This window comes from Lissotriton helveticus, chromosome 2_1 (genome assembly GCF_964261635.1).
Source record: "Lissotriton helveticus chromosome 2_1, aLisHel1.1, whole genome shotgun sequence".
In the NCBI taxonomy this organism is placed as follows: Eukaryota; Metazoa; Chordata; class Amphibia; order Caudata; family Salamandridae; genus Lissotriton; species Lissotriton helveticus.
Genome location: NC_136059.1, coordinates 505017073 through 505044912, shown reverse-complemented (window position 1 = coordinate 505044912; position 27840 = coordinate 505017073). Strand labels below are relative to the sequence as shown.

Sequence of the window (27840 nt, the reverse complement as noted above, 5' to 3'; positions counted from 1 at the left end):
ACTTAAGCTAGCCAAGAGGAGAGGTATCATGTGTGGGGCTGAGGGACATGGCTAGGGATTGACAGAAAATATAACGTAAGCTCGTATTGACCGTTATCATGATATCTGTTTGTGTTCACATTTCTATTAATGCCTTCTTGTGCTACTGTTTTCCTTGTTTTTCAACTATTACATGTCATATTTTAGATAGAAAATGTAGAATAATAAAGAATTCTAACTATATGATGGTGGTAGTCTTTTACATCTCAGAACCAGGTATGGAGAAGTTTCAGTACTGACTGTTTCACTGCCATTTTGCCCATGGAAGTTCAACGAGACCTGTGTCTGTTGTCTAAGGGAATCTCTGTGGACCTTTAGGATATCTACCAAGGCTCAAGGGACATAGGGCGGAAATCTCCATTAACTCATTGCATAATATTCATACTCCTCAACTATAATGGCTCGTTCATCAACTATATCACTATAGCATTCTCAAATCTCCTATTAAAGACTGGCTTAAAGAAACCGAGATTGACGTCTTCTCCTCTTTAGCAACACACATTTCCATAGCTCCCCACTATGGAAGTGTAGATTGATGTATTATGGAGCCCCTGTTACCCTTCAATAAGGCCCTTATGGATACCCTTTTGGGTACTCGGTCAAAACTATGTTCAGGTCTGTCTTGTAATCGGCAAAAAATCTGACGCCAGAGAGCCTGGTGGTAAAGGTGTTCTCAAGGAAAGTGAACTCCAACGCTTTACCCTGTATCAATTTTCAATTTTATTTATTATGTTTTGGCACTCGAAAGAGGGCCACATAAGACAAAATACATCAAATACAAATACACATTTCTCTAAATAAAATGACAACTACAACATTTACCACTAAACAAGAAAATCAGCGTCACAGACCTCCATATTTCATCAATAAATAGCTAACAAAACATTAAAAAAAGTTAAAAATATTGAAGCAAAACATTTCATTTGGGGGAGTATATAGGGCCTGTACTCCACCTGCTGAGAATTTAAAGGAATAGAGAAATTCGAGAAACACATTGCCCCCTCTATAAACCTTCCACTAAGGGCTTTGAATGCCAACTAACTTCTAAGCCCTAGTCTTAAGCTCTTTGCAGTACAGTGGCAGACGTTTTACTGACTGTTCCAGGTGACCATCAGGCATCTCTTAGGCTATTCAGGACTGTTGCTTTGCTGCGTTTGTCATGCATTCTGGCTTGAACACGATCAACTGTTTAGGTCGAGCAATTGACTCTAGTGAGCCTCTTAAAATTTCTTCCTGAATAAGGACTAGGGTCTTCGCTGGGGATTGCCAAGCATTATTACTGCTGTTTGACTGCTCTCGCCTTCTTGCTGGGAAAGAGGGCATGGCCTTGGATCAGTTCAAGGAGAGCCAAGCCACAGCATACTCCTTGGGTCTTCCTGCTCCCACAAGACAATTCCAGCAACAGAGTTTTTATTTTCACCAGCACCAGGCTTCTGCAGCAGGCCTTCCACCCCTTTTGTGACTGAGGCTTTGCTTCTCAGGACAGCAGGAACAACATGCAGTTCAGTCCCATCCCACTCCAGCAACCACAGCCACAAAACCACTTTAGAGTGTCCGTGCATGTGCTCAGTCACCCAATCCGAGTCTGAATCAGATATTTCCTCTGAGGGTGGCAGACCATCATTTCAGACAAATGAGTTCCCTAAATTGCCCATTGGGGCTATGCGCCCCCATTTCACTCAAGCCTTCCGCACCTTCCTCCACCATCAGGGTAGCTGATGGAGCACCCCTGCCCATCTTGCAACAAGAGGTGGAGGCCTTTTTGGCCAAGAGGCCTTATAGAGGGTTCTGGCCTCTGAAGTAGGAACTGGCTGTTCCTCCTGCTACTTACTTAGACCAGATAAGCTTTTGACCTATTTTGGATCTTTGATTTCTCAACACATTTGAGCCAAAGGACACATTCAAGGTACTCATGCTAGCCCAGGTCCTGTCAGCCCGGACCAATGCCACCATCCCATAGAATGGGCGGTGGCATTGTCCTGCTGGATGATTATATCCATATTCCTGTTCCACAAGCCCACAGACACTACCTGATGTTAGCTGCAGGCCAGGAGCATTTTCATTTTGCAGTGCTCTTGTGTGGCCTCACCAGCGTTCCTTAGATGTTCACAAAATTGATGGTGGCGGTTGCAGCACACATTTGGGGATTGGGGTACCAGTATTCCCCAAGTGCCAAAGTCACACAGAGTGCTGCACAGATGCTCCCATTTATCTGAGCTGTTCTGGATACAGTATGGTTTAGTGCCTTTGGTACGAAACAGAGAGTCCAGGAAAGGCATGTTATGATCTCGATATTTCAGTCTCTGCCCTGTATCACAGTGCAGATGACTCTGAGACTCATGAAGTTCTGGCCTCCTGCATTTTGCTGGCGAAACATATCAGACTGACATGCAGGCTCTGCAATAGGATCTCAAAAGATCTGCAGTGGTGGCTACTAGACTGCGATCGGCTCAGTGGCAGGTCCCTCTCCCCACCCGGAGGTGACGTATTCGCAGCTATATCACTACTGGGTTGGTGAGGCCATCTGGGAGAGGAGGGAATAAAAGGCCTCTGATTTCCAGAGGAGTCTCGACTCTACACCAATTTGTTGGAGTTGAGGGTGAATTGCTTGGCATTGAAGGCCTTCCTGCCCACTGTCAGAGAAAGGCTGGTGCAGGTATTCCTGGACAACACCACCTCCATGTGGTACTGCAACAAGCAGGACAGAGTGGGATCTTGGGTCCTGTCAGGAAGCTCTTGGACACTGGAAGTGGCTGGACCACCAAGGAATTTCTCTGGTGGTAAACCACCTGTCAAGATCTTTTAATGCCAGGGCAAAGAAACTCAGCCAGGGGTGCCTAGCAGATCGCGAATGACAGTTGCACCCGAGGTGGCACAGGTTATCATCCAGCAATGAGGATAACCCTATCTAGATTTTTCCACTACCTCTGAGAATGCACAATGTCGCCATGTTTGCGTGTTGGAGTTTCGAAAGGATCTCCCTGACACGCTTCCATTTAGAGTGGAGTTCGATGCTCCTGTATGCCTCCCCTCCACAGCCTCTCCTGCCTGGAGTTCTGAAGAAGACCAGGAATGACTAGGCTTAAGTCATCAAGTGGCACTGGATTAGGTCAGGTGAATGTGGTACTCGGGCCCCCTGGGCATGAGCTTCTTTCCTCAGATCGAGCTGCCACAACAGGAGAATCTTCTGCTGCAGTAGGGCAGGGTACTGCACCCAGGACTGCAGAATTGTATCCATTCTAGGAGATTGAGTGGCGGCAGTCCCTCCACACAATCTTTGTATGCCAGTTGTTGGGACCGGTTTCTGGATTGATGCAGCATTTGGCAAACTGACCCATGCCAAGCAAATTTGTTTGCAGTTTTATTGTTGTTTTGTCCCTGGCCCAGAACGGACTCGCTTTGGGCACTGTAAAGGACTAATTATTGTCTATTTCAGATAAGCTGGCGTTAAGCACCCAAGCTTCCTTTTTGCTGAAAGTGGTTACTCCATTTCCTGTGGAGCAGGCTATCACCTTCTCACATACTTTGCTCCACCTCATCCCTCTAAGGAGGAAGAGAGACTCCATCATTTTAACTCTAACAGGGCACTGAGTTTTTTTAATGCACTAAAGAGAATCTGATGGATGATCAGCTCTTTGTAAGGTGCCCTGGAGCAAAGAAGGGTAAGGCAGTGCTAAAACAGACCATCTCAATGTAATGTTTTCTACATAGTTCCCGTTCAAAAATTTGTATAGCGCGCTACTCACCCAGAGGGTCTCAAGGCGCTTGAGGGAGGGAAGTGCTTTACTTATCGAATATCCAAGTTTTTAGTTGTTTTCTGAAGGAGAGGTGATTCTGTGTAAGGCGGAGGTGGGTGGGGAGAGAATTCCAGGTTTTGGCCGCTAAGTAGGAGAAGGATCTTCCCCCCATGGTGGATCTGTGGATGCGCGGAATTGTGGCGAGGGCTTGATTGGACGATCGTAGTTGGCGGGGGGGTAGTGTAGAAGGATAGTCGCGTGTTGAGGCATTCGGGTCCTAGGTCGTAGAGGGCTTTGTGTGCGTGGGTATGGAGACGGAACGTTATTCTCTTCTTGACAGGGAGCCAATGGAGGTCTTTCAGGTGGCCGGATATGTGGGTTTGCCGAGGAATGTCCAATATGAGTCTGGCAGAGGCGTTTTGGATGCGTTGGAGTTTTTTCTGTAGTTTGACAGTGGTTCCGGCGTAAAGGGTATTTCCGTAGCCTAGTCGGCTTGTGACCAGTGCGTGGGTGACTGTCTTTCTTGTTTCGGTGGGGATCCAACGGAAGATTTTTTTGAGCATGCGTAGGATGTTGAAGCATGATGATGAGACGGCGTTGACTTGTCTGTTCATCGAGAGGGAGGAGCCCAGGATGAAGCCTAGGTTACGTGCGTGGTCCATAGGTATGGGTGCGGTACCCAGGGCCGGTGGCCACCATGAGTCGTCCCAGGCAGAGGGGGATGATCCTAAGATGAGGACTTCCGTTTGTCTGAGTTTAGTTTTAATCGGCTGTTCTTCATCCACTCGGCTACTTCTTTCATTCCTTCGTGTAAGTTGGTTTTGGCGGTGTTTGGGTCTTTGGTGAGGGAGAGTATCAGCTGGGTGTCATCTGCGTAGGAGATGATGTTGAGGTTGTGTTGTCGTGCGATGGATGCGAGGGGACTCATGTATACGTTGAAGAGGGTGGGACTGAGTGATGATCCTTGTGGTACGCCGCAGATGACTTCGGTGGCCTCTGATTTGAAAGGGGGGAGGCGGACTCTCTGGGTTCTTCCGGTGAGGAATGAGATGATCCAGTCCAATGCTTTTCCTTGTATTCCGACGTTGCTGAGGCGTTGTATGAGGGTGCTATGACAGACTGTGTCAAAGGCTGCGGAGAGGTCAAGTAAGATGAGAGCAACTGTTTCTCCGTTGTCCAGTAGAGTTCGGATATCGTCTGTTGCTGAGATGAGGGCGGTTTCGGTGCTGTGTTTGGCTCGGAAGCCGGACTGTGAAGGGTCGAGGGATTTGTTGGATTCGCGGAAGGCGGCGAGCTGACTGTTGACGGCTTTCTCAATGACTTTGGCAGGGAATGGGAGGAGCGAGATGGGGCGGTAGTTCTTAAGTTCGGTGGGGTCTGCTGTGGGTTTCTTCAGAAGGGCGCTGAGTTCGGCATGTTTCCAGTTTTCCGGGAAGGTAGCAGAGTTGAAAGAACAGTTGATGACATCGCGGAGATGGGGAGCGATGATGGAGTCTGCTTTGTTGAAAATGTGGTGGGGACATGGGTCGGTTGGCGATCCTGAGTGGATGAAGTTCATCAGGCGGATGGTGTCTTCGGTGTTGATTGGGTTCCAGGTGCAAAGGTTGTTAGATTGCGGTTTTGGTTCGGAGGTGGGTGGAGTGGACTGGTCTTCGGACTGGTTTTCAAAGCTGTTGTGTATTTCGGCGATTTTGTTGTGGAAGAATGAGGATAGAGAGTCGCAGAGGTCTTGGGAGGGGGTGATGTCGTTGGTGCCGGCAGTGGGGTTAGTAAATTCTTTGACGATATTGAATAGTTCCTTGCTGTTTTGGGCATTGTTGTCAAGTCGATCCTTGAATGCTGATTTCTTGGTGGATCGGATCAGTTGGTGGTGTTTGCGGGTGGCGTTCTTGAAGGTGGATTTCTTAAGGTCCTCGTTGAACCAGGGGGCTTTTTTGGTACCTTGCTTGATTAGATGGTTTTTCAAGGGTGCTAGTTCGTCGGCGCTGTGGGTGATCCATTGTGTGAGGTTGGTGGCTGCTTGGTTTGGGTCCGATGATTTGGCAGGGGGTTTTTGGTGAAGCGATGTGAAGAGCTGGTCGGTGGTGATTTTGTTCCAATTTCTTTGAGGAATGGGTTGTGGGGGGTTGTGGGTCGTGGTCTTTTTGTAGTTGAAGTGAACGCAGCTGTGGTCCGTCCATTGGAGAGCTGTGGTGTTGTCGAAGGAGACGTGCTTGCTGGAGGTAAAGATAGGGTCAAGCGTGTGTCTGGCAAAGTGGGTGGGGGTGTTAACGAGTTGTTTGAGTCTGAGATTGGCCAGGTTGTCCAGAAGGGTGGTGGTGTTGCTGTCGTTTTTCTTTTCCAGGTGGAAGTTGAGGTCTCCCAGTAGAATGTAGTTCTCGGAGGGGAGGGCATGTGGGCTGATGAAGTCAGTGATGTCTTCGTTGAATTGTGTGCGGGGTCCTGGTGGTCTGTAGATGAGGGTGCCTCTGAGTGTGGTTTTGGGGTCGGTGTGAATCTGGAAGTGAAGGTGTTCGGCGGTAACGAGGTTATGGTCGGAACTAGTCGTGATGCGGATGGTGTTCTTATGGACAATGGCGATGCCTCCTCCTGTTTGGTTGGTGCGATCTTTTCGGATGATCTTGTATGCGTCCGGGATGGCTATGGCGATGTCGGGCGCTGATGAGGCGTTCATCCATGTTTCTGTAAGGAAGGCGACGTCCGGCGATGTAGTGTCAAGCAGGTTCCAGAGTTCAATGGAGTGTCTGTGGACTGAGCGGGTGTTGAGCAGGATGCACTTTGGGTGGTTAGTGTCGGAGCTCTGTTTGGAGTTTGTGGATTTGGTTTGGGTCATGGTGCAGTCGAACTTGCAGGAGTGGCAGGTGAAGGGTCCATGGGTGTGTCCTGGGGCGGCTTGGTAGCAGTTTGAGGGATGGCCGGGGTTATGGGCTGAGAGGGTTGCGGCGTCGTAAGTTATGCGGTTGGAGTGGTTTTACGGGGGCAGGGGGTCTGGCACTGGGCGCGGTCCAGGCGCGGACGGGCGTAGACGGGCTTACCTTTGCATAGGGCGCGTCCGCTGCGCGTGGACGCTGCGCGCGAAGGCATCTGTCATATGCGGATAGTGGAGGGGGAGGGGCGAGGGAGGAGCAGCTGGGAGGCGGGAGCGGGGTGGAGAGCCGGGCAGGGAGGCAACAACAACAACAAAATGGCAGCGAGCCAAAAGCGAAACAGGATTGGGGCACAGTCAGAATAAATGCGATGCAAATGGCAGTGGCACCGGCACAATCAGGCACAAATGAATTCTACAGGCAGCACAGCACAATTGAAAAGATCGTTAAAGCGCACTTTGGCAATTACAATCTAGCGCTACGATACAGTTATAATAAGCAATTAATAAACAATCAGGCAATCTAGCGCAACGATATAATTGTGATAAGAAATCAGGCAATAGCAGTTGTGGGAGCAAGGCGAGGTAGCAGACAGCAGTCTGGCGGTATAGCGCTACGATACCAGGCGGTAGGCAGAGCAGGGAGCAGCGTGAGGAGCGACCGCTTCTGATGAGATCAGGACGGTCACAGCGCTACAACGGGAGAGCGGAGCATAGGCTAACAGTGGGAGGGAGGAGCAGCTGGTAGGCGGGAGCGGGGTGGAGAGCCGGGCAGGGAGGCAACAACAACAACAAAATGGCAGCGAGCCAAAAGCGAGGTAGCAGACAGCAGTCTGGCGGTATAGCGCTACGATACAAGGCGGTAGGCAGAGCAGGGAGCAGCGTGAGGAGCGACCGCTTCTGATGAGATCAGGAAGAGCTGCAACGCACTGGTGAAGAAGCAGCCGCCAGAGGGCTCTGGTGTGCATTCCACTGTGCTAGAACATGGAACACCTATGCTGGACATTTGTCAAACGGCAACATGGAAGTTTTTTCACACGTTCACAAAGCACTACCCGTCTAGGCTGTCAGGTCCGTCAAGAGTGGCATTTTAACCGCTTGATCCTGCAGGACTTTTGAGCCAGTTCACACACACCCCACCTGGAGAGGTACTTCTCTTGTATCTGTTAACAAAATTAGGAATTTGAGGTTAAAAGTATCCATCAGAAGAACAAGTTGCTTACCTTCGGTAATGATCTGTCTGGTGAATGCTTGATCTAACTACAGATTCCTCACTGACACTCCTGCCTCCCCATTCTGTTAACTGGACGCTTTTACCTTCTAAAAAGATTTGAATTAAGAGATCTGCTTGGTGGTTGTGCATATCTGCCAATGGGCGCCACGCCTGGGGGCGCAGATAGCCTAGAAAGCAGGTGATGTCCGCTTGCATAGGCGTCACTTATTTGTGGCTCTGCTTGTCACTCCCGGAGTAGAACAGCATTGGCTCAGAGTTGCACAGCACCACCTAGCGGCTTGCAGGAGTGCCGCTTGAAAGTTTTAGATCCAGTCTGTCATCTATGGAATAATCTCAAATTAAAGAATCTGCGGTTAGATAGAGAACCAGAAACATCAATACCAAAGGTATGTAACTTGTTTAACTGGACTAAATAGCTGAAAAGGAACCCTCTATGGCCACATCTGAATCAGATCAAATCTGATGAGGCATGAGATCCTAAAGGCGAGAAAATCAATAAATGGTTCATCTGATTCTCCAGTATTACATCTTTCATAGATTCACATGCTTGTATCTTCCCCATCGTCATGGTGGGAGTCTCACGGTAACAGAATGACCAAAGCAGTATCATAGAGAAGAAAACTGCATAGAAAAGCCCATAGGGACTGTATTATTTGGTAACCAGACCTCCTCATTGTTTGGTCCAAAAGTCAGCCAATCAGCATTGCTGCCCTGCCCTCACACTCCCCAGCAGAACCTTCCTGCCTCAGATTTCCAACCGCCTTCGTGTGAGAAAAGAGTCTCCCTGCGCTCTGCTCAGTTTGCTGTTCCTGTGTGAACTATTGACCTTTGTTTTTCAACTGTCTTATCTTCTGGATTAAGGTATTGTGTGTACCTATTTCTTTTATGATGGCTGAAAGCTCTAAAAAGAGGCTTTTCAGGCCTTGCAGATCCTGTGGAAAGGCTAGGCTTTTCTCTGAAGACCCTCACAAGGACTGCTTATATTTTCTTCATCCGAAGCATGTGGCCAAGGATTGTAAATATTGTAGAACCTTCTCTGCTAAAACTCTGAGGGACAGAAGAAAAAGGCCACATCTGATTCAGATTCTGGTGAGGAGTCTACTAGTTTAACACCTAAAAAGAAAGAGTCCTCACATTCTGAGGAAATGGTGGAGCCTAAGAAGGTTAAATCTAAGGGGAAGGAGGCCTCATCTCTCCCTCCTACTCCCATCAAGAGGTCAGAAGGGGGCAGGGTCTGCTCCGTCGACCAGCTCCCTGGTTTCTACTGTAAAATCTGTGGCAAAGACTTCAGCTCCGTCGACGACGACTGTTTCGACGACGACAGCTGCGTCGACGACGGGAACTAAGAGTGTCTAGCCGACGACTACGTCGATGAGTTTGATCATACCGTCGATGAGGAAACCGTCGACGATGAGATAAGTGACGAAGTCGTAGACGGAGACCCCGTCATCGACGGTTCCGTCGACGATGGCTTTAGTGACGACGGCTCCGTCGACGATGACTATGTCAATGACGACTCCGTCGACGAAGAGTGTAATTTCAACAGCAAAGGCGTTTAAATCACCACAATTTAAGACTTTGATCTCCATTCGCTCATTTCAGTCGTCTAGGGGTTCGGCGACCATAAGCAAATCTGCAGAATTCACGACGTGGACGCAGATTTCGACTCTACCCCCATCTTCTTTGCTGGAGCAGGATACAGAAGGGGAGGAGTCGTCTGGAGTGGCCTACAGTCCTTCGCAACTTAAGATAAAGAGCCAGGACACAGATGATGAGGAGGTGTTTTCCTTTAAGGAGAGAGCTCAGTCTCAGTCTGCAAGATACGAATCTTTCCAGGGGACTTGCGACTATGGTGAGGAAGATGAGCAACAGGAAGAGTTGCGAGAGGAGTCGCGAGAAGAGTCAGTCTCCATACCTGTAGATCTGGTTTCTGACCTGATGTTCATGATTAACGACTATTATCGTCATTTTCCAGAGGCGAATAAGCTTACACCATCTACGCCAGTACCTGCAACACAGCCTCCGAGAACCCATTCTACTCCTCACACGCAGTCTGTGAGATCACCTCCAGTGATCACAATCAGGGATGATCTAACAGACACTGATGATGAGCAACCTGAGGAAGGTGAAATTATACAAGATTCTATGGGAGGTCAGGAATGGAATGAGTACATTTTGCCGTCGGCCCCTTCACCTACTCCGCCGCCAACCACTTCTCCTCCTCAGGATATTGGAGGATTCCATGACATTATGGAAAAAGCAGCCAAGAGATTTGATCTGGAAACGGAGGTTAAAGAAACTGAATGTTTCTTATATGATTTCAAAGGATGACGCCAGAAAGTCTGCTCGCTCAATCCCGATTATTCCTCACCTTTGGGAGGAGGGACTAAAAATTTTGAAGACACCGGCCTCCATCGCGGTTTCAGTTCCTAGAATCGAAAAGAAATATAGAGCACCAGAGTCTTCTCCGGCATCTCTGATAGGACACCCGAGACCGGAGTCGGTGGTGACGCAAGCAGCTCAGAGGAATTCCAAGAATCCAGTTGCTACTTCGATGGTGCCGCCAGACAAAGAGGGACGGAGGATGGATGGAGCCGGGAAAAGGTTTGCGGTCATGGCAGCCTCTACTATTAAAGCAGCCAATGCGATGGCCCTGATTAGCTGTTTTAACAGGCAAATGTGGTCGGATTTGGCACCCATTATGGCTGCACTCCCGGAGGATAAGAAAGAGGAGGCATCTGCTATGGGGCAAAGTCGGCCTCGGAATCCATTGACGTTGCCATGGATGTCTCCTCTATGGCCTTCAGGCAGATGGCAGGAGCAGTTTCACTTCGGAGACAGGGTTGGCTGAAGGCTACATCCTTTCGTCCGGAGGTGCAGGCGAAGATTGTCGACATGGCATTCGATGGCGAAAATCCTTTTGGCAAACATGTAGACGAGGCGCTGCAGGGCATCAAGTCAGATAGTGACACGGCTAGGGCGCTAGGATCCCTTCAGCAAGGAAGGTTACAGTCCTTTCGTAAAAGAGGTGCAAGGGGTCAATTTAATCAGAGATCTTCTTCTTCGACAATTGGATGTCCATAACATCGGACAAATGGGTTTTGGATGTAATAAGCAGAGGCCATACCCTAGAGTTTGTACAAATGCCACCAGATCATCCCCCGGTGCTCAGACATCATCAACATCATCAGGAGCTGAAAAAGGAGGTCCATTCACTCTTGCAGAAGGGGGCTATAGAGGAAGTACCTCGACAACACAGAGGGAAGGGCTTCTATTCGCATTTATTCCTCATCAAAAAGAAGCAAACTACGAAGTGGAGACAGGTATTGGATTTGAGGGATCTAAATCAATACATAAAGAAAATTCCCTTTGAATGCTCTCATTACAAGAGATCCTCCTAATGTTAAAGAGGAAAGACTTAATGGCTTCGTTGGATCTCATGGATGCATACTTCCATATTCCAATCCATCGGAAGCACAGGAAATATTTAAGATTTGCCGTGGAGAGTCGCCATTTCCAATTCAAAGTGTTGCTATTTGGCCTCAAATTGGCCCCAAGGGTGTTTACCAAATGCATGGCCCCGGTGGCGGCCCACTTAAGGTTGAAGGGACATTGCATTTACCCATATCTCGTCGATTGGCTGGTGACAGGACCATCATTCACAAGAGCCAAGAGGTCTCTTCAGTGCTGCATCCGCCTTTTCCATCGGTTAGGACTAAGAACCAACTTGGAAAAGTCTTCACTGATTCCAGCTCAGGGCATTCAATTCCTAGGGGCATGGATATGCACCAAGGAAACGAAAGCATACCCTTCCGAGGAAAGGATGAGGAAAATAATAGGCCTCGCAACATCCCTTCAAGCAAAAAGGTTCACTTCTGTGCAGATGTACAAATCCTTGTTGGGGAGGATGTCCTCTTGCATCCCACTGGTTCCAAACTGCCGTCTTCGAATGAGACCCTTGCAGGAACATCTAGACGAGCAGTGGGTTCAGTCCAAAGGAACCTTCGAAGATCGGATTACCATCACTCACCGTATGAAAGTGGCCATGTCATGGTGGAAGGTTCAGAAGAACTTGAATCAGGGTCTGAATTTTGTACCTCAGAATCACAAATACGTGATGACGACAGACGCTTCTTTGCAAGGATGGGGCGCCCACCTCCAGGAGCTGGAGATCCAGGGCCCCTGGTCAGAGTGGGAAGCACAGCTTCACATAAATATGTTGGACCTCAAAGCGGTGTTTCTGGGACTTCAAGCTTTCCTGCCCAGAATCCAGAACTCGTCGGTGCTCATTCAGACAGACAGCACCACGACTATATTTTATCTTCTGAAGCAAGGGGGAACAAGATCCAAACAACTTTCTGCGCTGGCGCAAAGGAATTGTAAATGGATGATCAGTCACAACATTTCTATTCAGGTGCAGCATATACAGGGCATCCTCAACACACGGGCAGGCATCCTCAACACACGGGCAGATGTCCTAAGTCGCACGACGAGTGTGTTGCACGAGTGGGAACTGAACGACACTCAGCTTCGCAGAGTGTTTCAAAGATGCGGCACACCAACGTTCGACTTGTTCGCAACCGGGGACAATTCGAAATGCGATCAGTTTGCGTCCAGGTACCCTCAGCGGGATTCCAAAGGAAATGCGTTTCACATGGACTGGACGGGAATGTTCGCTTACGTGTTCCCACCAATTCCTTTAATACCGCGAGTGATTAATACCGCGAGTGATTCGCAAGATGAGATCAGAACCATGTCATGTCATTCTGATAGCACCAGCTTGGCCGAGACAAGCATGGTTTTCAGGTCTGCTACAGATGTCAAAAGGCAACAAAATACAATTCCCGACTTTCCAGAGCCTCATATTGATGAGCAACGGCCAAATTCTGCATCCGGACTTAGCATCGCTAAAATTATCTGCATGGAACCTCATGAGCGGGAATTCCAAGCCATGAGCATTCCGCAGGACTGCAGACAAATACTATCGCAATCTAGGACTATGTCGACCAACAAGGCTTACAAAGCAAAATGGACACGCTTCTGTCACTGGTGTGCCAGTCAAAGTCTACATCCGTTGACGGTACCCCCAGAAGGTATTCTGCCTTACCTGTTGTTGTTATCAAAAGCAGGTCAGTCACATGCCTCGTTGAAAGTGCATTTGGAGGCAATATCAAGATTCAGGAGAATGCCGGATGAGCCGTCTCTCTGGTCTCACAGACTGATAAAGGAGTTTGTCAGAGGGCTCTTTAGAGCTTTTCCACCCATCCAACGGCCGCCAATACCCTGGCATCTCAATACAGTTTTGGCGCAACTTATGAGGCCACCATTCGAGCCTATACATAAGACAGACTTACAATTCCTTTTATGGAAGACAGCCCTGCTGTTAGCTCTCACCTCAGCGAGGAGACTTAGCGAAATTCAAGCTTTTTCAGTGGAAGAGCCTTTTCTTCAATTTCGGAAAGACAGTTATACTACGGACAAATCCTACTTTTATACCCAAAGTTCCTACTTCTTTTCACCTTAATGAACCAATTATTTTGCCTACTTTCGTCAGCGATCCCTCATCTGAAGCAGAAAGGGCTTTACATTCTTTGGACATAGCTAGATGTTTGAAATTCTACTTTGAGCGAACAAGAACATTCCGCAAATCTAAACAGTTATTTATTGCATTTGAAGGACAGAGGAAAGGCCTCCCTCTGTCAAGACTGAGTATCGCCAGATGGATATCATCAGCTATCATTAAATGTCATGAAAAAGCTGGAAAGCCGCTTCATTCCAGAGTGAATGCTCATTCCACAAGAAACATGGCGACATTGATGGCCTTGTTTGCAGGAGTGTCTCAACCTGACATCTGCAGAGCGGCGACGTGGAAAATGTGCATTCTTTTACCAAGCACTACTGTCTGAACACTGCGTGGAAGGAGGACACGGCAGTGGGACTAGCTGTTCTGAGGCGTCTTTTTCAATAAGGTGTTCTTTTGTTCTCTGTTAATACTTTATACAGTATATATATATATATATATATATATACATACATATATATATATATATATATATATATATATATATATATATGAACCAAAACACCTAACTCCCACAGAAGTTCCATGGAAAAGCAGGCACGGACACGAAGTGGCATTGGAATCGGCATTTATTTCTTAGTGCAGGACGCCCTCAATCACGAGCACGAGAAGAGACGCGTTTCAGCCTTCAAGAGGCCTTTGTCAATCAAGTTTGGCAATGCATAACTATTGAGTTAAATAGCCCATCCCACTGACCCAATTAGTAAACATGGAAAACATACTATAGCGTGTGGATTCCTATTACAGCATAAATGCAACATGCTCACATTGCCTGAGGCTCTTCATAAACATACATGCAGGTAAAATACAGCCTACTGATATATAGTGCACAATGCAATTACCAAAGTGGCAATGTTACCAGTAAAGCAGACAAAATTGATATGGTGAGGCATGTATAACAAATAAAACACAGCTCAGTGGGAAGCATGCGGGCACTAGAACAGTTCTGCCAAACTCGCATCCTGTGTTGCCTATATATTATAAAAAATTATCACAAAATAATAATAATAATAAAACTGCTGCCGCGTATACTCGTAGGAGTCCTTAAAGACTATATATATATATATATATATATATATATATATTACCTACTGGCGATAGCCAGTAGGTATAAATAGTTAGGATTGTTTTCCATAGGGAAATCGCAACATTCTATTGGGAATAACTTTGGCGCCGGTTGAGGAATCTTCCTGAAACGTTCCCTAACTTTGCCTCGCGGCGCTCCGCTCCTTCCCTGAAAGTTTGGGGGGGATTCGTCAAGTGGGGGCCGAGATAAAAGGGGGGTCCCAAAACGTGTTTTCCCCATGTTAATTTCCATAGGGCGGTTGGACTCACTTTTAGCCCGAACGGCTGAATGGTTTTCCACCAAACTTGGCACAATTGTAGGGACTGGTAGCCCGATGTGCCTTTGCTATGTCTCAAGATATGTGCTCCAGTGGTTTTTACGAAAATTAACTTTGAAAAAATATATATTGGGCTACATTGGGCTATATATATATGTTAGAGCCCAAATGTAGCCCAATGTAGCCCAAAGATGGCCACCATAGATTAAAAAAAACAAATGTAGCCCAAATATCAGCCAGATGTAGCCCAACTATAGCCAAATGACAGAATGTCCCAGAGTGTTCTAAAGAACAACTAGAGCGCTAACAGTCTTACTTATGACAAAAGTATGGCACACCTGAAGTCATCTTGATTGGAATAAAGTGTTAACACTTAAAACATTTAATTTGCAAAGGAACAAAATGAGGGGGTTCATTTTGCCATAGAAATTATGATTAGTGCTGAAGAAAGAAAAATTAGGGCACATTTTGAGTGACTTCTCAAATCCTCTTATATTTCATTAAAAAAATTCTGATATGCAGTCTCCCAAGATGGCCACCAGAGACAAAAGAGTCCAAATGTAGCCAAATATCAGCCAGATGTAGCCCAACTATAGCCCAATGACAGAATGTCCCAGAGTGTTCTAAAGAACAACTAGAACGCTAACAGTCTTACTTATGACAAAAGTATGGCACACCTGAAGTCATCTTGATTGGAATAAAGTGGTAACACTTAATACATTTAATTTGAAAAGGAACAAAATGAGGGGTTTAATTTTGCCATAGAAATTTTATATATATATATATATATTCACTGAAAAAACCATAGGTTACACACCAGTTATAGTTAGGAATTAGCATTTAAAAAACCTTTGAAATTCACAGAAAAAACCATAGGTTTCACACCAGTTATAGTTAGCTGGAAATTTTACTCGCATAAAACCATTGAAATTCCCACGTTTTAGTTAGTTGGACTCACTATAACTTGCACGTCTGCAATGCACTGCTGATGACGTCACATATTACATCACTCATGCATATATTTAAATATTTAAACATTACTCGCTAATATATGTATTCACTAAGATACACTTAATAAGCCAGTTAACCAATCAATTTTTTTTTTAAAAACACTGAAAAAACCATAGGTTTCAGGCCTTATATAGTTAGGATTAAGCATTTAAAAAACCTTTGAAATTTATTGAAAAAACCATAGGTTTCAGGCCTTATATAGTTAGAAATTAGCATTTAAAAAACCTTTGAAATTCACTGAAAAAACCATAGGTTTCAGGCCTTATATAGTTAGGAATCAGCATTTAAAAAACCTTTGAAATTCACTGAAAAAACCATAGGTTTCAGGCCTTATATAGTTAGGAATTAGCATTTAAAAAAACCTTTGAAATTCACTGAAAAAACCATAGGTTTCAGGAGTTATATAGTTAGGAATTAGTTTTAAAAAACCTTTGAAATTCACTCAAAAAACTATAAGTTTTAGTGGTGGTATAGTTAGCTGGACATTTTACTCATACAAAACCAATGAAATTGCTCCTATATAGTTAGTTGTACTAACTATATTTCGCGCACCCGCAATCCACTGCTGATGATGTCACATATTAGATCATTCATGACATGGTCAGTGACATCACTGATGACATCTCAAATGACATCACTGATGACATCATCCACGTGACAATCACATACACCTTTTCATACACTATTACAATTTTTCATCACTGTTTGTAAAATACAGAGTATCATATTTAAATCCATTGTCACAGCAATACAAGTATCTAAAAATCTACTCAGTGATTCATAGATGTATACACACATCTAATCACTCATACATGCTGTCAATGAACAATAGAACACTATCAAAAATACTTATACATCTATATCGACATTCAACGCATCCTATTCACATATGAAGTCATCCTACTCACTCATGCAAACAATGGATCATACTTACATATTTACTTAGCAAAACACTTATACAAACACCACTTCTTCTATTCATTTAGATAGTTAGTCATACTTAGTGAATTATAAAATCATTATTACAAGTATACAGTTATCCATACAGTCACTCACACAATCATTGTGTCTTATGTATACTTATTTATATACAACAACTGACACATACACTGCCTTTTATTTTTCTAGTTTGTTGGACCTGTACCGTTGAGAAATATATTTGCTCATCACCACACCCATAAAGAGAGTCCCTCACCCAAACTGTTATAACATGTAGTTTTAACTTCATATATCTACTGAATCAACTATTCACACATCTTTGGACAGTCACACACCCCCCACCGAACCACACACACTTTCACACTCCCATTCAAATACTCAGTTAACTAATCAATAACTAATATAGACTTTCACATAGCTAGTAACCAACTGGAGAACCTGTTTACACAACAACTGACAAAGTGATACAGATATTCACACAGTTTAGTCACTATCCACTATATTTAATGAGACATTATAAATTGGTCAAGTAAACAGTCAATTACACTGCTACTAAATCCTCCATCCAAATATTTATTTATATATATCCACTCATTCTTCAATGTAAATTGCTATATATATAATGCATATTTAAATAACGAAGCAAACCACATTCACTGGATGATGTCATCAGTGATGTCATTTGAGATGTCATCAGTGATGTCACTGACCATGTCATGAATGTTCTAATATGTGACATCATCAGCAGTGGATTGCGGGTGCGCGAAATATAGTTAGTACAACTAACTATATAGGAGCAATTTCATTGGTTTTGTATGAGTAAAATGTCCAGCTAACTATAACACCACTAAAACTTATAGTTTTTTGAGTGAATTTCAAAGTTTTTTTAAAAACTAATTCCTAACTATATAACTCCTGAAACCTATGTTTTTTCAGTGAATTGCAAAGGTTTTTTTAAATGCTAATTCCTAACTATAAAAGGCCTGAAACCTATGGTTTTTTCAGTGAATTTCAAAGTTTTTTAAATGCTGATTCCTAACTATATAAGGCCTGAAACCTATGGTTTTTTCAGTGAATATATATATATATATATAGTCTGTTGTTGTTATAGAGGGTTTAATACATTTCTTTCAAGAGTTTGCACTGTATGCTATAAAGGGGTATTTGGTTGCTTATTACTATCTGCTCTGTGTATTTTCAGATCATGTACTAACGATATTTCAGCTGCAGAACTTCCTTCTAGGTTCTATCCTGGAAACGCTGCAGGCTTTGTGGGTACTACTTACTACTCTGATACAAGCATGTGAATATATGAAAGATGTAATACTGGAGAAGGAATTAGTTACTTACCTGTACACTATAGTTCTCCAGTAATATCTTTCATAGATTCACATGCGCCCGCCCACCTCCCCGTTTCTCAGGCAGAACCTGTTCTCTCGGTATTTATCCATGTCTCCCACTTGGGGCCGGAAATCTGAGGCAGGAAGGTTCTGCTGGGGAGTGTGAGGGCAGGGCAGCAATGCTGATTGGTTGACTTTTGGACCAAACAATGAGGAGGTCTGGTTACCAAATAATACAGTCCCTATGGGCTTTTCTATGCAGTTTTCTTCTCTATGATACTGCTTTGGTCATTCTGTTACCGTGAGACTCCCACCATGATTTCGGGGAAGATGCAAGCATGTGAATCTATGAAAGATAATACTGGAGAACTATAGTGTACAGGTAAGTAACTAATTCCTTCTGCCTTCACACACCTGACCCCTAAGACAAACTCCTATCCATTCCCTTCTCCCTTTGCTTCCGCGCCGGTCTGACCTTCCCACCCTGTTCATCGATGGGACCTCTGGTCTGTGTGTATAAATGTTAGTTTCTGCCCAAGGTGATGTTATTTCCTCCATGCTTGGAATCGCTGTTGGATTGATATTAAGTGCTGAAGTCCACTACCTTGACCCACTACGACATTAAAGACACTACATAGACCTATCACTATATATATTAGATAGGTATAGGTATAAAGGTACTAGAGGTAATACTGTCTCTTTCTCTTTAGGTAATAAAGGTACTAAATGTGGTCTGCATTGTCAGTTATAAAAAACACAGGCATTGACCCCAACCCATTTACCCTAAGCCTACCACCTTACCTGTATCCTAAATCCACCCCTCTTCATTAGCTTACCCCTTTTTCATACCATGAACCTAGGCATAAGACTAACACTTGCCCTAAATCTCATCCTTGCTGCAACCTTAATCCTGAACCATACCATAATCCTACATTTCAACTTAGAAAAAATGATAGACCTTATCATACACTAAAACATAATCATTGTCCTATCCCTGTTTCTGTATCTTACCCTAAGTCATCACTACCCATAACCCTAGAATTACATCCTAATGCTTATCTTCATTAATGTAGCGTCATTCTCAGTAGTACTGTTGTTGTGGTACTTATGATGTAGTGTAGGTAAATGTAGTGAATTTGAATTAGTAGGGGTGCATTGCTGAGTTATGCAAGGCCCTCTTCTGCTTTCAAGGGATATGCTTACGTGATAAAATTACTACAAACAAAACTTTATCAAAAGTAAAAGAAAAAGTTGTTAGTGGTCTATAATGTATCCATGTAAAACAGTTAAATGTTGATTTTAAAGTACTTAATTTTTTTCAGTGCATGGTCTGATACCAGTCATTGACAACAGTATTTTGTGTTCAATTTCAGATATCTTCAAGTGGCAGGAATTGAATTTGGATTCTATCCAAAGGCAGAGCCTGGGTGTCGGATTGTTGAAGGATCTGTAAAGGTTCAAGGAGAGGACATCGATAAAAATAAATCTTATTTGATTGCCATTAAAGAATATCTAGCACATGTAAGTATTGGTGACATTTCTCACAAATGTGTGCCCAACTCCATGGCTTATAACAAGTTAAACAAGATGTTGCAGTTAATTTATAAATCAGTGTCCATTTTGACATTAATTTGTTCTTGTTGTTTTGATCTTATTTTTTAAATGTGTTCATCATTCATAGCAGTCCATCTAACACATTCGCTAACCAGTCTATTCACCCTCCCTTTGCTTTAGAAATCATAAATGCTGTACTTTGTGTACATTGCCTCTATTTTGGCAAGAAAAGTTTACATCGCCTTTGAAATTAATTACCCTCCTCTGCATTTGTTTGCTCCCATTTACCTCACCTCAATCCCTATTTGGACCTATAGTCTGTAAGCAAAGTGGCCTACTTCTAAGTTTGAGGTAATACATGAAACGGTCCTAAAAGATCGATTCCTACACATTTTCACACCTCTTTCTAAAACTCCACCTCAACCATGCTTTGCAATCTATAATTCAAGCCTTTGACAGCAGAGACACAAAACATCTTTTCTCTTGATAGCTCTTACATATTCTGCTTCACCAATAGTTTTCCTGTATGTTCTCTTTGTTAAATGTCATTCTCAAATGACCTTGGTGCAACAACCTTGCTCTAATCTCCATCAATAGAAGTAGCATCACAAATTCGTTAGAAAGCTTTGCTTCTTCTTCTCTATATGGTTGCAAAGTTACATAAAGCTTTCCTTCCCTAAGCCAATCCTTCCATATCAATTATGTTCCACATTTCTACTTAAAGTGTTCTCTGACACCCAAATTATGTGGACAACTTGAAATTTGTTATTATGTTCCACCACAATATATCAATTATTTTCTGTTTGCACAGTGCCCTTTGACAAGCAGTCGACACTCCTACTTGTTAAACCTCAAATGTAAACTACAATATTCTGATGGATACTTCTAACTGTAGATTCCTCACCCTAAGAATATCCCCAGATGCCAGACTGAATCAGCAAGATTTAAATTGCAGTGCTCCCGAATGCCAATAGGTGGCGCCCATGTGGCTCTGTGTTGACTTCGTTCCACCCTGAAAGTGGCGATGGAGCCACATAAAAGTGCCACCCCTGCACATAGACGTCAGTTCCTTTCTTTCTGTGCTTTTGCATGTGGATCCAGAACTTACACCCTACTTTTTTCTTGTCAGTTTTCTAAAAACTCAGCTTTTTCCAGTGTGTAAGGGAACAATGTCCCTTCCTAAAATCAGTACCTGTCCTGCAGCCACATAGACGCTACTTCGCGACTGAAACGACTGAAAATCTGGAGCGACTGGAGCATTTTTGCGTGCCCCCCTTCGACCTCTCCTGTGCCCCTCGGGTATTCACAAAAGTAATGTTGGTGTTCACAGCATACCTTTAAATGTTGGTGATTCCAGTTTTCCCCTACCTTGATGGCTGACTTTTGAATGCTGGCTCGCCACAGTCAGTTTAGACCACCTCAAGATGATGGCACTATCTATGTGCCAAAGTCACACCTGACTCGTTTGTAGTAATTTCTTTTCATCTGAGCCATTCTGGAGATGGTACGGTTGCATTCATTTCTACTAGAGGGGAGACTTCCGGACATTTAGGCTATGATTCTTAAGTTTAAGCCTTTGACCTGGGTTTGTCTGAGAGTAGCTCTGAGGCTTTTGACCTAATTGGCATCCCTTGTCCTGCTTCTTGACTATGGCAGGTGGCATATGTAGACCCTAAATTGGTACATGAGGTCTCAGTGAGTCCAGTAAAGGGTACCCTGGCAGATTCTGGCCAGACAAAGGAGACTGTAAAAGACCTGCAGTGGTGGCTTCTTGGCCGCAGTTCGCCCAGCTACAGACCCCTTTGACTGTCCCACCCAGAGCTGACGGTGATGACTGAAGCATCATTGATGGAATCAGGAGGTCATCTGGGAGATGCAGAGACTGTGGTCTCTATCGGGATCTGTCTCTTCATTAACTTTGTTGGAGTTGCAGGCCATTGGCCTGGCACTGAAAGCCTTCTTACCATCCATTAGGGAGCTGTCATTAATATTGGTGACCTCAAGTGCCTGAATTAAAGTGTGAATTTTTAATGTTATTATCTTGGTGTAAAATATTGTTACTAACTGATCCCTAACTGCTTTTGAGGTAACACTTTCAAACTCTCATCTTACCTCCTGAAACTCTCAAAGAAGCCACATACATGTTTGCTTTATTAAAACACAAATATTTGATGCAGCACCACCAAGTTTGGTGGCTTCCTGAAAATATTTGATTTTCAAGTCTTGATATTGTCTCCTGGAACTCATCAAGTTGTTAGTATCCGTGAGGTGTATACATTGTCAAATAGTTTAATATCTCCAGAGCTTCCATAACTAGTTAAGCCTAGTAAGCGCCCCCTTCTACCTACCTTGAATGCAAATCCATCAGTGTCACCCAGATAGGAATGATATGCCATGAACCTTTTGGCCCACCTTATTAGTGTTTCACCAGGGTATTGTAGTGTCATATAGCTCCTGTATATCCTTATATCGTGTTAGGTTAGCATAGGTACATTTGAGGTTTAAACGCCATTTTTCTTTCTTGCAACTTCTGCACACGACACTTAATTGTTGACTTAGCTTTCAACCTAGTAGTTTGCCGTGGTGTATGTGAGAATAATATGTTATTGCTCTGATATCAGCTTTGCTTATTAAACTATGTCTGCACGAAGAGTGCTGAAGTTTCAGGAACAACACGATATGGAATTGTTATGAGGTCTGATCTCCACGCCTTCATAGTCATAACACAAGTGCAGCCTTTGCCAACTCTGGCTTCAGGCGGGATTGATATTGCTTTGCACGAGGCACATAGAACACACTTGATGCGGTGCACATGCAGAGAGAGCTGGTGTATGCTGATGTGATTCCTTCATGCTAGGACACTAAGGTATGGGCCCGCCCTAAAACAACCCAAAGAGACCTTCTTAGCTAATAATATAATATATGTGTTAGGGAGGGTGAGATATAAGTGTTGTTAACTCTTATTCATTACAGTATGTTGACATGCTGTCACCATTCGCTTTTTATGTCTTAGTAACTATGCTGGTAATTTTGCTACTGATAATAAGTATACTTGTATTATCTAAGATACTGCGCCTGAGAAGACGGCATTAGTAAATAAACATTTCAAATGCACAGGTGTCTTCTTTACTCCATGTTCTGGTTTATAATGATAATATAACGAAAGAGTGTTCATGAGTTCCACGTACCCTGAGGTACAGTAAGTTCATGTTCTGGTTTGTCTAAACATTGGGGGTTTGATATGTCCAGTGAGACACTGTAGCTAGCTCGGTAAGGGGTGAGTTGGGTACTAAGGTGTGTTTTGGGTCACCCTAATTCACCGAGGTTCCACTCCTCTGTGCACAGTTCTGTGTGAGAACAGAAACCCTGCGACATGGCGCCCAACGGTTTCGGTGGTCTTATATCATGACACTCGAGTAGTATATCGTTCAAACCTTAACCCCTTCACCTCCGTTTCCGGAAAGCGGGGTGTCGGTGAAACCTACCTATTTTTTGAAATAGGTCTTATTCAAGCTTGATTCTACCTTAAACGGTTTCTTTGAATTACTACCCAGTTGTGCTACAAAGTTTTCTTTGTATTTTCTTGATTCCAGTGTTGTCATGGCGGCGGTGGCCATTGCGCAGCATAGTCGCGTGGCGGTGCGCAACCATCTTCAGACGTACCAAGTCCCGGTGGATGGGATGGCTGTGATTTTCGTGGTGTGTGCAGATCCGGCGTTCCCTTTCGAGTTGTTTTACTCTTGGGTTACGTTTCCGGCTGTGGACGCTAATTCTGGTTTGTTCCACTCCTACACCGCCTCGGCTGTCCCGGCTGAATATACACCGTACAGGGCACTGGAAATACCTATTGATCATTGGCAGCATCGAGTTTGGTTTGATGGCGCCCTCCCCCACTCTTTGTCCGCTGCGAGGTTAGGTCCACTCTCGATTCCAGGTACAAACTGGCCTGCGTTGGGTGGTTTTACCCCGCACCCGAATCACGGCGCTTGTACCCTGCAGGAAATTCGCAGGTTGCATGTTGTGTCTATTTCCGTGATTCGAGCATTAGTGCAATACATCGGTCGCCATCTTCCTGGTGGTCCCCAGGGGGGTGCGGCCGTTCCCATCGATAGAGGCGGTATGCGTCTCAATCCAGTAATGGTAAATTCGGTTTTTGGTGCACGTCCAGTTGACAACGATGACTTCCCGTTCTGGCTAGCAGAGAAGTTTGATCAACTGGAGGCGGTTTTTCCGAATTCTACTCCTGCTGATAAGCATAGAATGTTGACGATCACTTTACCGAAGGATTTAACTCCTGAACTTGTTGACTGTGAAAGCTGGGGGAAAACATTTGCTGCCGTTTATACGAGGTGCTTCGGCACCCCGTCTATGACTGCCCTGCCTGACATCATTAAACGTGTTCAGAATGATCACGGCCCTGAGGCAGCGGTTGAATTGGGTATGCGCCTGTGTGGTTCTTTTGAGATTGTAAGTGATCTCATAATCTCCAATGTTAAAGGAGATGCGGTGAACTTTCAGGTGTCGAATGCTTTGGCTGCTCTGCCCGATGCCGATAAACCCCGTCAGTTAGCAAAGATCGTTGTGGCCGCTTATAAGACAATTGGCCGCACAAGTAGAGGTCTGAAATATTTTTCAGTGAAGGAGAAAAAACAACCTCAGGGACAATCTGCAGTTGCAGATGTCCAACCCAAGTCCAAAAAACAGAATTGGCCTAAGAAACAGACACAGGGGAAGCAAAATAAGCAGACTCAGGATTCTTTTCCTGCGCTACCAGCTCCTGCGCCGACAGAGAAAGTTTATGATTTGCGCGATCGCGCGATGATTAAATCACCTGATCGATTTCAGGGTTCTGATCAACGCTCTCCTCGTTCCTTTCAGGAAACATCGGCCCCGAAAACCGGTGGAGGAGGGGGTGGACGTGGACGTGGTGGCCAACAAGGACGTGGTCAGTCCCGCCAGACGGACGGCGCAGTGAAGCAGGAGGATTCTCTGCCTAAGCGACCGCAGTTTGCAAAAAAGAAAGTCGCAGCCTTGACAGCGCATAGATATGCCACAGATAGTGAGAACGCGGCTTCGGAATCTGACGTGGGCTCTGACCTTGCTGGACAGCGCGGCGGAGATTACCATAGTCAGAGAGGCGCTCCGTCCACTACTGAGGGTGACAGCGACTGAAATGTTCGTTGTAATTGAAACAGCCGATACGAGACTAGCTCCCCCTGAAAGACTTTTTGAAATTGTCCTGTTAATTGAAGGTGACATACAGCGTACTGTAAGAGGGGTATTTTGGGAGAACCTATCGTCTACGTACGACATTTTACTTTCCGAGGCTGACTGGCCCCCACCTTTTGTGCTCGCGGCGCCGCGAGGGGAGGAGGTAATCCTTCCCAGTTTCGCGCACACTGTCTCAACTGAGCATGCGCAGCATTTTGCAGAAGAGTGGGCTCGGGCTCTTGCGCCGGCTCTGTACCGCAACCAATGTGGTTGGGACAAATTGTCCCCTTGCCACGAAATTCCTTTGCGGTCTGAGCCGCAGCCTCAGCCTCAATATCCCATACGGCAGGAAGCTAAAGCTGCCGTCGCAGAAATCCTTGAACAATTGGAATATCAGGGAGTTATTGAAACGTGTGTGTCACCGATGAATAATCCCCTTTTTACTGTGAACAAGCCTGACGGATCATATCGTTTGGTATTGGATTACCGGCATTTGAACTCGCATTGCCGTAACTGTGCAGTACAGAATACTCACGGCTCTGCGCTAGTGGATAGTCTAGTGCGTAAGCTTTTCAAGACAACGCTTGACATATCCAACGGTTTTTATGCCCACAGACTGGATAGCTTTAGCTCCCAATGGACAAGTTTTACGTCCGCTGGTGTGCAAAAACGCTTCCGGCGACTCCCGATGGGCTACAAAAATAGTCCTGGAGTCTTCACCTCAAGAATAGTCACTCTATTAGAGAATATCGATCCGGATGCATGTTCTTATGTGGATGACATTTATCTCACAGACGACCAAATTTGGATGCATCTGTGTCGAGTGAATTCAATAATTTGTAATTTTGCAGATATGGGTTACAAGTTTAATTTAGCAAAATCGCACATTGCAGAACACACTGTGTTGTTCCTCGGCTATGAGCTGAACAATGAAGGTCGAGGATTGGCTCCTCACTTCCTGGAGAAATGCGCACAGTTGCGCGCTCCTACAACACTGAAAAAATTACAGTCTTTGCTGGGCTTCTTAAATTTTGGCAGAACTTATGTTCCGGAATATGCCCAGCGTATCAAGCCTTTGTATGCTTTGATACAACCAACTTTTTCAAAATCATGCTGGCTGCCTGAGCATTCGGCCATTTTGCAATCTTTGCAGGCTGATCTGCTCGCTTCTAAATACTTACTGACTCGTGCTAATCACACCAACCTGGTGATAAGAATAATTCCAGGGGCGGTGGGTTTCACGTACCTGACTTTTAATGAAGGAGACACAGTACCTATTGCTTACAAGTCACACTTGTACACTTCGGCTGAATTGCGGTTTCCCACTGTGGAGAAAGTTTTAACTGCTGTACAGATGGCGATTCTTAAAGAACGAGCTCTGTCACAGGGGAAGCGCATGTTAGTGGTAACACCCTGTCCTCATTTGGAGGCAGTCACAAAAGCCAGTGTACCAAATTCAAAAGCTTTGCACCCACGGTGGATTCAGTGGGCTGCGTCATTGACGTCCACGGATGTCACGTTTATTTTTGACGCCTCTTTACGGTCGCAAGAGTACTTGCAGTATGAGTTCGTTCATCCTGCTCCTCTGGCTATGCGACCTTTGGAGGACTTCCATTGCATCATCTACACTGATGGGTCGGCGCAGGTTGCGCATGGCTCTAAACATGCCTACGTTTCCGCATGCGCTATTGTGGTTGGTGCTATGTTGAACGATGAATTCATTTCCAGGGAGGTACACACGTTGCCCCTGGGCGATTGCACTGCACAATTAGCTGAGCTTCGTGCTCTTTTACTAGCGTTGGAGCACGCAGATCCAAGTGTTACTACTCTGATTGTAAGTGATTCTTACTACTGTGTCCAGTCTTACAATGAGAACTTGTTCTTTTGGATTCAAAATGATTTTCATGATTCCAAGGGTAGCACAATAAAACATAAAATGATCTGGGTTCGAGTGGCAGAGCTTAAGGCTATGTTGCCTCTCGTTTATGTGATTCATACTCTCGGTCATCAGCGCGTAGGAGTTCACGCTGTTGGCAACTCGCTTGCTGATGAAGCGGCGAAATCAGCAGTATCTACATACTTAGTTGCAGCGGTTACTAGATCGAAAACCAAGATTGATAGCGACATATTGGCGGCAGTTGCTGCCTCTGAGAAGGGAAGTAAACATCCTGCGGGATTCCCTTCGTAGTACAAATACCACTTAAGTCCCGAAAAGGTTCCTTTTGTGACAATTCCTGACGTTGGGGAACGGCTGATTCCCTACTCGGATCGCAGAGCAGACTTGATTACAGCGGCACATGAAGGTGTGGCGTCTGCGCATGCGGGCGTCTCGGCCACTGTTACTCAATTACAACAACGGTTCTGGTGGCGGGGACTGTACAAACAGACGCGTGATTATGTCCTTCTTTGTGACATATGCCAGCAGATTAAACCTTCAACTGCTACGCGTCCGCCACAGACTCAGTTGTACATTTCTAATAAACCGCTAGGTTGTGTTTATTTAGATCACTGCGGTCCTTTTTCATCTGATACTGCGTATAAGTACATCTTAGTAGCAGTTGACTCATGCACACGCTTTGTGTGGGTATGGCCACATCGCAGCGCTGATTCACGGACTGTCATTAGAGATTTGCGTGTCTTTATAGGGATTTTTGCCTGTGGTACCTTCCATTCGGATCAGGGTCCGGCTTTCGCCTCTAAGGCGTATAAGGATGCCATGACTTCGTTGGGGGTCCAAGTCAAGTTTTCGTCTCCCTACAGACCTGAGGGTAACAGTGTAGTTGAGCGAATGAACCGTGATTTAAAGCAATCTTTGACAGCCCGAGTTATAGGCACTGGCAGAAACTGGCTGGCTCACCTCTATGGCGTGCAGCGTGCTCTTAATAATCTCCCTAGAAGGTCTCTGGGTGGGCGGACCCCATACGAAATGCTCTTTGGCATCAAGATGTACGTCCCTGACCTTGACGGTCTAGACTTGGTGGTTCG

The 27840-nt window shown here is 45.0% G+C and overlaps 1 protein-coding gene across 2 annotated transcripts in view; it reads left to right on the top strand.

Annotated features, from left to right (window-relative positions):
• Positions 1-27840, top strand: part of LOC144818091 (mannosylglucosyl-3-phosphoglycerate phosphatase-like) — a 799862-nt gene that overhangs the window by 563046 nt on the left and 208976 nt on the right. For both annotated transcript variants that reach the window (XM_078675141.1, XM_078675142.1), the window contains exon 6: positions 19464-19611. In XM_078675141.1, the coding sequence (XP_078531267.1) occupies positions 19464-19611 (148 nt within the window). The remainder of the gene's footprint in view (positions 1-19463; positions 19612-27840) is intronic.